Source organism: Triturus cristatus, chromosome 5_2, assembly GCF_964204655.1.
Source record: "Triturus cristatus chromosome 5_2, aTriCri1.1, whole genome shotgun sequence".
NCBI lineage: Eukaryota > Metazoa > Chordata > Amphibia > Caudata > Salamandridae > Triturus > Triturus cristatus.
In genome coordinates this window covers 1,018,779,159-1,018,790,278 of record NC_140588.1, presented here as the reverse complement: position 1 = coordinate 1,018,790,278, position 11,120 = coordinate 1,018,779,159, and the positions used below count along the sequence as shown (strand labels likewise).

At 46.7% G+C, this 11,120-nt stretch overlaps 1 protein-coding gene across 1 annotated transcript in view; it reads left to right on the top strand.

Moving 5' to 3' along the window:
• The first annotated feature begins 2,947 nt into the window (after positions 1–2,947).
• LOC146829602 (heat shock factor protein 3-like) overlaps positions 2,948–11,120 on the top strand; it is a 370,027-nt gene continuing 361,854 nt past the window's right edge. The window contains exon 1 of the mRNA XM_085608309.1: positions 2,948–2,970. Within this exon, the coding sequence (XP_085464435.1) occupies positions 2,963–2,970 (8 nt within the window). The 5' untranslated portion in view covers positions 2,948–2,962. The remainder of the gene's footprint in view (positions 2,971–11,120) is intronic.

Sequence of the window (11,120 nt, the reverse complement as noted above, 5' to 3'; positions counted from 1 at the left end):
TTTATTCGATTAATTAAAATCATAAAAGTATACTACACAATTAAATATATAAAATCTTGCAATTCACAGATCTACAGTTAAGAACAATTACTATTAAAATTTCATGATAGACCATAATCAACGTGAATTTTTAGTACAGGTTTGAGTTCCATATATCAGATAGGATCCACATCCTGTGTTAGTTTTAGTCTGACCCTCCTTTCTCTGACAGCTGCCACCAAAAAGCTAGCAACACAGAACATAATTAATGGACATTCAAGCATGCTTAGGAACAATAGAGCTGGCTTGTACTGTGTAAAGTTCCTACTTTTTAGCAAAGGAATAATATACTTCTTCCTGGCATATTTGAAAAAAGTGCAGAATAGCATAAAGTGCGTGGTGTCTTGTGGAGAAATATCATCGCACTTGCAAGGGGCAACATCTTCTAGCCTATTCCAGCCAGCTACATCCCAAAGAACTATGTGTACTTGGTTAAACCGGAATTTAGTCAACAACCATTTGTGAAAAGGGTTGGTTACCACTGTAAGATATAAAGACAACCCTGAGAGCTGGGATACCAGGACATGTCCCCTCACAGAGGGTTTATGAAGTTCAACTTCTTCCCGCTCGGCCTCCCTAAGCCTCATAAAATTTGATTTTACCCACTCAAGATCTGCCTTACAAAGAATTTCGGGGTTAAAAAAGATTTCTGGTCTCCCAATGTAGGCAGCTAACTTCTCGATATTTGACAACCATTGAATTTTATTCATGTTGTCAAGTCGAGTACAGTCCTTTAGGATTTTATGATTTAAAGTAAGATTCGGGTTTAGCCATATTTTGATCCATAGCAGTAGAGGGGCTAATTTAATCATATCTGCTATGTAACCTATCCCGAGTTCCAAATGGACTGAAAAGGAAGCGGTTGATTGTGGGAGGCCAAGGAGGGAGCGCAAAAATTTGTTTTCCTCTGTTTGGATCGCGTCGTGTTTAATGTAACCCCAGATTGACGCCCCATACCTTACAATGGAAACTGTTTTGGCTTTGTAGATTGTTAATATTGCCTCTGTCGGTTTTCCTCCCAACCTTTTTGCAAAGCCAAGTACGGCCGCAGATGAGCTTCTTGTGGAGTTTACCTTTATAGAATGCTGAGGGGACCATGAGCCTATGTCATCAAAGACTACTCCCAAGTAAGTGAAAATCTTCACTCTTGAGATTTCTGCTCCCCTGCAGAAAAAAGGCTTTACCTTATTTTTCGCGTGACCTAACGACATAGCATGAGATTTGCCGTTATTTACCACCAAGTCCAGGCTATGCATAAAGTCCCCGAACGAGTCCAGCAATCTTTGCAGCGCCCGTGGGGTCCTGGCCAGCAGGACAGCGTCATCCGCGTATAGGAGGACCGGGATCGGGGTACCTCCCATACGCGGGATGTCCTGCGTAGCAGCCAGCAGGTTTTGCTCCAGGGAATTTATGTAAAGGGTGAATAACATGGGCGCTAGAATGCAACCCTGTCGTACCCCTCTGCTAGACTTAAAGCTGGCCGTACACTTCCCCTCAGTCGTCATCCTTATCGATGCATTCAGGTCTTGGTGGAGCTCTGAGAGGAAATACACAAGGGGTGGGTCAAGTCCCATCTCCAGGAGCATTGTCCACAGCTTTGACCTATTTACGAGATCAAAGGCCGTGGACAAATCCATAAATCCCAGATATATGGAGCCCCCGGCCGCCTTGGTGTATTTATCTATTATTAAGAGGAGGTTCAGACATTGATCCTCCGTGCTCCGGCCGGCTCTAAAGCCACACATTCACAACCACTCACACACAATTTGATTCAGATCAATAGCTTGCACATATTACCTCGTGTTAATAGGCAGAAAAAAGGGACTCGAACTGGCTCTTCTGGACCTATTGTGGACACCCCTTGTCCACAATAATCCCTCAAAAAGTCAGAAAAGGTAATATTCATGCACACTGTGAAAAGCACACAAACATTAGGTGATGTTGCAGATTACAGTTGCAAAACTGATGATGGAGTTGATTTTTTTAATGGACAACTAAACCAAATACATGTAACCCTGATTTTACAGGCAGGGGAATGTAATTAATTGTTGGTAGGTGGATATCAGAACATAAGATGATTGTTTGTAGAGTACTTAATGCCCCAAGGTTTTTTTTTGGTATTTTCAAATCTTTTGAAAACAAAAATGGATTAAACCCACAACTGGAGAATCATTTTTTTCTCCGAACATCAAGTCTGTCTAAATTATTCCATCCCAAAGTTCTGTTCGAGAAATGTGCAGTGGATTCTCAGGTTGCTTGCTTTACGCACTCTGGCCCTTTGAAAAGTGAATGGAATAAGTGGAGCGGGCATGTCACTTAACTAGATTAATACTGTAGTTCGGATGACTTCATAAAACTTGCCAAATGGGCACAGGTGGGCTGGGACGGGTAGAGCCAGTAGTGTGCATGCTGATGGACTGCCGGCTGAATGATGATCAGCCAATGTATGACAGCCGGTGGGTGATACACTGCCCCACCCTCTCCAACCCCTCCCTCCTCTTCGGCTGCCAGCAGACTGCAGCTGCGAGGTGCAGTCTCATCTCGGGGGTCGCGCTGTAAGTAAATTAGAGTTCATTTTCCCAAACACATGGTAGGGGGCAGGCCCGGTGTCACACACACCTACAGTGTGACTGAATGGGCAGGGTCTGATTGGACCCTGCACTTTCATTCACAGATGGCCGCAGGGAATCTAAAACCCCAAACAGCCCTTGAGTGATGCAAATGAGCCGCTGCGGGATTGCTCAGAGGTGTGTACTGGCCCTTCCTCAATTCTGCCTTTTCTTTTTCGTCAGCATTTGAGCAGAGCACTTTCTGCGCAGCTGCGCAGTCCCCAGTGCCATCGAGCCTGCCCTGCCTGCCTTTCCCCCATGAGTACCGGTACTCTCCGTGGCCAAGGAAACGTTCCGGAACTCAAAGGGAGAAAATGAAACGGTGAGTACCGGCCCATTTAAAGCACTGGGTGTAACACTGGCAGCGCTTGTGCAAGCTTCCGCTTGCACATAAAATAGGCACACCACCGGCAAACGCAATTATTGTGTCTCTGACTCAGAGCACACCCATCACTGCCAGCAGCAGCACAACAGGCCTCCCTCACAGAGGCACACAGCACAAGCAGCAGCTGTGCAAAGCTCCCTTGCCCAAAACAGCTACAGCTTGGGCAGCAGCTTGTCAAGCCCGCCCCACAGCTACAAATGCCTGAATGCAGTGCACTGCCAGCTATCATTTCAGGCTATAATATGGAGGCCTCATCACTCTGCAGCTTTGGTGTGCCTCACACAACACAAGATAGGTATTGTATGGGGAACAGTCGTCAAAACAAACCATGCTACAGCTGTGCAAGCTTCCATCACACAAAGCAGGCACCACACAAGGGGGGTTGGGCAGTGGTAAAGCAAACCACCAAGGGGCTAGCAGCACAGCTGCTCTTCAGAGATGTATACCAACCTGTGATAAACAAGGGCTACAGTGGAAACGTTTGTTTTACAAGACATATTTGTATTTCACATCAAAGGGGACATTTTTTCATCATTGTTTCAGAAGAATTGCTTTGGCATGCTAGCTGACAGTTCATTTCGAGCACAATTAAATAAGCACAATTAAACGTATTACCTGAGAGAAAAAATTAAATAGTGACATATTTTTAAATGAAAGAATGATGATGGCTCCCATGTGCTTCCACCTCTGAATGCGGGCGACAGAGAAAGAAACACTGAAAGATTTTCAAGCATTTGCGTAAAAACTTTTCAATTCCATTAAAGACAAGGAGGTGGAGGCGAGGATTATGCTTCTCTAACTTTACTGCAAAATTTCAGCAGCCATTCAAAATACAGTAAACACAAAAACTACATTTCCCATCAGTCCACCAGCCTATCAGGTCCCACCAACCCCTATATTATGGCCAACCCACGAGGACTCCTCCCCTTTCTTTGCAAACCAGTCCAAACAGCAAAATGGAAAGTCTGAATATTCCCACAAATCCAACAGCAGTGGCTACAATCACCCACTGAGCCCAGCAGCACCTATATGCAAGGCGACCATCGCAGAGGAACTTAACCATTAATCAGAAAATCTTTAATGAGACGCAGACAGTAGGTCCCCAGCTCTGCAAAAGTCCAGCAGAGAGAAAAAATAAAGGCATAAACTCTGCATATGCCACCCAACAAGCAACATGGGTAGGAACAAAAGCAATACTTATATACATATCTGTACAACACAGTAACAGGTGGGATATTCCTCTCCTCCATGTCCTTAAAGAGATGAAAATTCTTGATGCGAATGCTTAAAAATGGTTCATTCTTTGTCAGGACTGGAGGCTCGGATTATGCTTGTGTGAAGCTGAACCACCACCACAGAAGCAACATTTACAATAGGCTTATAGTAAAAACATTTGAAAGTAGAATTAAAGGACTAATCTGTAGTTTTTCTAATATACTCGAAATGAGAGGGCAATCTAAAGGATTTTGAGGCCATAGCACCCTAAACTAAGTGCATACCAAAGATGGACAGGTCCACACCAGCTTCTGACCGACCTAACTAGCATGGCTGAAGCCAAAGGGTTTCTCTAATGCAATCAGAATCACATCTGACAAAAAAAGTAGCAAGCTCATAAGCCTTCAGAAATTGAACACCTGATAACTGAGGAACATAGGGAAAACTAGAATAGTCAAGTCAAGTCAAAAAGCTTTATTTCGATAAAAATTATCATAAAAGCATATACAAGAAAAGCATGACAAAAATGAGAGTTCATTCAGGGAACAATTTTGCAGCAGATTCCTGATGATGGCTTGATGACTAGTTTAAAAACATATTAAAAAATACTGATTTAAAACTGTGGTTTAAAACTGTAGTTTAAAAAAGCATATAAAAAGACAATTCATTATATCAACTAGTGCAGTTATTCAGTTTGTTTCTGATAATCCAGGACCAGCCCAGAAATTTTGCCACAGCACAGACTAGAACCGAACTTGTGTCAGAACGCAAAATGCGTAAGGCAACTCGATAGTTCGAAATGCCTAGAAGACGACAGGCGGGGGCTAACCATCGTTTTCTGGGATTACTATACACTGGGCATTCAAGCATAATGTGTGCTATACTTTCGACCTTTTCAGGGCATATCGGGCAAGTAACAGGGGTCTGGTAGGGAGGCTTCCATTTGCTGGTAAATTCGCGAGTAGGGAGGGTCTCGAGTCTGAATTGGAAGTACAATGCTCTGTCCCTAGGTTTTGTTATAAACTCAAGAAAGGGCTCAAAGTTAACTGTCTGCTTGAAGGTGTAATAAGCTTCAGTTAGTCTTCCAAGGTTGGGGCTACTAAGATCTCGATTGTCGATCCAAGCCCAATAGGCTTTTTTTATGTCGGCCTTACTCACAGGGGCTCCATGTTCCCAGAGGTCATTGAAGCCAAGCTGGATAAGAGATTTTTTAATATTACGTAGCCAGCTTATTTTTTGGGAGCCAGATGTGTTCATTAATTCTCTCAAGCCCTCAGTATATTTTTTCAACTCCGGGGTACGCCATAAGCGAGCCCAAAATAAAAGGGGACGTAACCTGGCAATGTCCTTAAATGAACGCCTACCCAAATCGCTGAAAAGAGGTTTCAAAGGAGTACCCCTGGGCATTGCTACTAGTTCTCTTAGGAATTTGTTCTCGGACAAAGTAAGTTCGTCTGTGTTCTCGAACCCCCACAGTTCAGCTCCATACATAGCTGAACCCAAGGCTTTGGCCTGATAGATTATTAATGCGGGAGTAATTGGCTTACTCCTCGAGGAGCGATGTTCTTTGGCAATTACCCCCGCAGCCCGCTTATGATTGAGCAGCATTTTGTGGATGTGGGGCTTCCAGCTCATGTTGTCAGAGATCCTAATACCTAGGTAGTCAAATAATTTGACGTATTCTAGGGGGACTCCATCAGAAAAAATAGATACACTAGATGATTTACGGGATTTAAAAGAGAGGAGCTTAGTTTTGGAAGTGTTAATAACCAAACCTCTCATTGAGCAGAACAAGTAAAATCTGTCTAAAAGCTTCTGTAACCCTGCTGGAGTCTTAGACAATAGCAGGGTGTCGTCAGCAAATAAGAGGGTGGGGACTTTTTCCCCCGCCAGGGCAGGAGCGTCCGCCGGGACTTCTAGCAAAAATTTCACCACTCCGTTCACAAAAAGAGAGAAAAGGGTGGGCGCTAGTACACAGCCCTGGCGGACTCCTCTACTGACTGGGATCCTATCGGTGCGCTGTGCTTGACTGCCCCATCTCACCCTGGCATAGTTCCCCTCGTGTAGGCGTACCAGGAGGTCGAGGATATAAGGCGGGAGACCCAGGTCATGAAGGACAGACCATAGACGGTCACGGGGGACCAGGTCGAAGGCCGACTTCAGGTCGATAAAGGCCAGGTGGAGATTGCCCTTACCAATCTGCACAGTTTTCCAGTATAGCAATAGGAGCCTAAAGACCTGGTCAATCGTGCCCGTGAATGGCCTGAACCCAGCCTGATAGTGTGATAAGATGTCGTTGTCGGTGACCCATAGTAGAATTCGCTCCAGCAGGACCCTGCCAACCACCTTGTGACTAACGTCAATGAGGCTTATTGGCCGGTAGTTAGCAGGGTCCTCCCTGGAACCCTTCTTAAATATGGGTATGACCTCCGCCCCCCTCCAAGACTCGGGAATGGGTAATCCCTTTAAAAGGGCATTCAGTAGAATTGTAAAATAAACAGCCCAAGACTTGGGGTCAAAGCGGAACAAGTCTCCAGGTAGGCCGTCTGGGCCTGCAGCTTTAGCTGGGACCAACCTATTAATAGCAGACATGACTTCTATTTCAGTGAAGGGATCATTGTCAGGCGGGGTTAGGTCTGTGGAAACATTAACAGAAAAAGCGCCGGTACTTTGTGCACTGTCATCCGAATAGAGTGACGAAAAATGGGTAAACCACTCGTCGTTGGTGATGTGGTTGGGAATTATATCGGGTTCATGGCCTTGGGAGAATCTACAAAGGTTCCAAAATGTGGTCCCATCCCTTGCTAGGCTGGCATCTTTTAGGGCCAGCCAATGAGATTCTTCCCATACACGCTTTGCGTTATCAAGGGCCTTCCTATATGTAGACCTAGCATTCTTGATTAGGATGCAATCCTTGGATTTGATAGCGGATACAAGCATTTTTCTACTAGATCTACACTCTAAATTGAACCAAGAACCGGGTGTTTTGTGTTTGTGAGAGTTGTTAGGGAAAAGAGATGTAAAAAGAGACCCAATAGACTCAATGGTGTCTGCATGGATAGACGCGGCTCTTAATTTCTCATTAGCGTCTTCGCAGGCTTGCCTAAGTTCGGCCGTTTTTAATAGCAGTATTTCTTTAATGGTAGACAGTTTTTGGGCGTCAACTGCAACTTTGGGCCATTTGAGATATCTTTTGCAGTTAGATGGAATAACATCTCTAGTGAGCAATGTCGGACGATGATCAGAGTTTGATTGATCAGGGGACCATGGGCTCTTTAGAGTCAGGCAAAGAGAGTTATGGTCACTGTCAATGGTAGGGACAATGACCATATCCACTGCATAATGCCAGAGTCTTCGGTCAATTAGAATGTAATCGATTCTTGATGGGCTGGAGATTCTGTTGAAAGTAGAAGCTGCATGAAGGTCGGAGGGAAGTCGGCCATTAGCGGCTCTCAGCCCATATTCCATAACCAGAGCATTCAATTGGATTACTACTGGTGACCATCTCGTTACTGGGGGGATAGAAAGGGAGGGTATACCCCACCTAGTATCTTCCTCTGCAACATCCAAGATGTCTTCGGTGGCGAGGGGTTCAAAAGTGCAATTGAGGTCTCCGGCAGCCAAAATAAATGAATTCGGGGGACAAGAGGAAAATTCCTCTTCTAGAATAGTGACGATAGGGGACTTAGATCCTCCTTGGGTACCCCTAATATAGATGTTAAAGAGCTCAATAGTTGGCCCCCCTTTCAACCCATTCAGGGTTAAATGCAGCACGTCAGGAGACGAACATTGAACAAGTCTGACTCTGCATGAGAGGGCTATGTTAATCCATATTATAAGCCCCCCCGAAGGGCGTCCACGGCCAGTAGTGACCGCGGGGACGCAGTAGCATGAGAAGCCTGATTTATATAAGGGTGTGACGCTCCAGGTCTCTTGAAATATGCAGATATCATGCATAGCTATAAGCCTATTCCATTCAGGGAGTGAAAGTTTAGCTTTCAGACCCGCAATGTTCCACGAGATAAGTTTGAGAGTCGTGTTTGGTACTGGAGGGGGGGGGATGACAGGATCATGTGAGGTCAGCGATGGAACAACCCTTGTTAATGCACCTTCCGCCCTATCCCCATTGAAAATAGTGGGTAATGGGGTTAGGGAAGTCGGTCTGTGGTTGGGGATAAGGGCAACTAGGGTAGCTTCAGTAGGAGGTAGGGACATATGGGACGCAGTTGTTAGTCAGTCAATTTGTCCAAGTGAGGATGTTCCCTCAAGCCTTTGATAAGGCACCCCACTACTCCACCCCACTAGGGCATGACTCAATGTCGAAGGATATTTAAACTGAATAGAAGAAGAGTCAGGGGAGGAGGATCTATACTCTAGTGCAATGAGGCCCTCAGCTAAATAATGGTTAGCTAAAGTCAGTTCAATAATATCCTTCGAGGAATTATTGGATCTTAGTCTGCGAGCCTTCACGAGGTCATCTCTGATGAGAGATCGACAACCTCTAGTGTGGCGGATCCAATGTGTAACCTTATTCTTTAAAGATTCTTCGCACTCATACCTATTGCACTTGGGGACTCCCACCATATGGACAATGGGATGGGAATTGGCCCTACGATTTTGCAGTTCGGAGGATTTGCAGAGTGAGTTGGGGGCTGCAGATTTTAGAGAAAGATGACACTGGTTGGTTGTGGTGTTGTCGTGCAATGATGGATGCGTTCTTTTGTTGGGAATGGATAATCCAGCCCCAGCTCTAGCAGATGATATTGAGTTTATACTGGCTTGATAAGGTGGAACTGGCGATTGAATGGGCATGATTACACTAGAGTAAGTAGTGGTAGAAGAAGAAGTACATGATGCGTGGGGGTGGTGAGCAGTGCTTGTTGATGGAATTGGTGGTTGCGGGGGCTGTGTAAGGGGTCTTTTGACTTCTAATAATAATTCCTTGACTAGCGCTTTTAGGTCACTAATTTCAAGTTTTAGTGCATTAATGGTTTCCATAAGTAGGCCCGGCGTTGGGTCTGCAACAGACACGCATTGTTGGCTGGCCATATGTAGGGGCGATCCAGGGGCAAAAACTTCGTCTCCGGGATGGTCTGGGACCGGAGATAATGGTACACTAGAAGTAAAGTCACAACAGTCTGCAGAGTCATTACCCAAATCAGATAAAACCTCAAAGCGGTTTTTACACAAAATAACAGTGGGCTCAAGAGGTACCCTGTTAACCATGGTAACACAGGAGCTTGAAACTTCAGTAGTTGATCCCATAATAGTGGAGAGGTTTGGGGTACTGTCTAGGGCTGTTGATGTTTGTACGATAGAAGAGGGTGGGGCAGATTTCTTAGTGAACATTTGGGGGATGGTGACGGGGCCTGGGCAGGTGTTACTAGCAGGTAAAGGAGATGGAGACAAGGACACAGTAGTTAAATCAGGATCCAGGAGCGTGGTACAATCGTCGACTAAGGATTCAATGCGTTGTAGGGTAGAGGATGGAATGAGTTTCTTAGTAGATTTGCGAGCCTTGTTTCTTTTGGCCACGCTGCCATTAGCATCCGTCATTTTCCTTTTACCCATTATGGCTCTGGACCCGTCCCGCTAGGAGATATATCAGCACAGTGCACTACAAGTGTGGCAAGAGTCCCCACAGACGCAACACAAAGTTATACCTTCAGTTGATGTGGCACCCGATGATAGTGAGGAAGCACGAAGGCCTCAGGAATCGGATGACAGGGACGTGGCCCTGCCCTGCCTCCTCCTGCCCCGGACGGCCACAGACGGCCCGCCCTCTGCCCGGGCTCAGCCCGGCGCCGCCCGCGCGCGTCCCGCGACGCGGAGGGAGCCAATGCTTTTAAAGCGCCTCCGGGCGCGCTGACGTCCGCAAGTTTGCAGAGGCTCACGGGAGCTGTAGTTCCCCCAGCTACGGCCGATGGCGTGGACCAGCCGGGAGAAACACACAGCGTTTGGAGCCCCGTCAACTGTAGCCTGCTAGGGACCCGGTAAATGTGGTAAGTGCTGGCAGCTAGGGCTTCGGCAAATGTCCCCCGCTCCACCAAGGGAGCCAATGCTTTTAAAGCGCCTCCGGGCGCGCTGACGTCCGCAAGTTTGCAGAGGCTCACGGGAGCTGTAGTTCCCCCAGCTACGGCCGATGGCGTGGACCAGCCGGGAGAAACACACAGCGTTTGGAGCCCCGTCAACTGTAGCCTGCTAGGGACCCGGTAAATGTGGTAAGTGCTGGCAGCTAGGGCTTCGGCAAATGTCCCCCGCTCCACCAAGGGAGCCAATGCTTTTAAAGCGCCTCCGGGCGCGCTGACGTCCGCAAGTTTGCAGAGGCTCACGGGAGCTGTAGTTCCCCCAGCTACGGCCGATGGCGTGGACCAGCCGGGAGAAACACACAGCGTTTGGAGCCCCGTCAACTGTAGCCTGCTAGGGACCCGGTAAATGTGGTAAGTGCTGGCAGCTAGGGCTTCGGCAAATGTCCCCCGCTCCACCAAGGGAGCCAATGCTTTTAAAGCGCCTCCGGGCGCGCTGACGTCCGCAAGTTTGCAGAGGCTCACGGGAGCTGTAGTTCCCCCAGCTACGGCCGATGGCGTGGACCAGCCGGGAGAAACACACAGCGTTTGGAGCCCCGTCAACTGTAGCCTGCTAGGGACCCGGTAAATGTGGTAAGTGCTGGCAGCTAGGGCTTCGGCAAATGTCCCCCCTAGAATATGAAATACATTTAGAAAAAGTTTTTGTATACCTGGAAATCTGGAAAAAAATCAATAAATAATTCTCTGGCTATCCTAAAGAAATTGCAGCACCACAATAATATCCCAAAGGCGAGAATAGCGAGGGCACAGAGGCTTCGAAACCCGAATGCCTCTCATAAACCTACG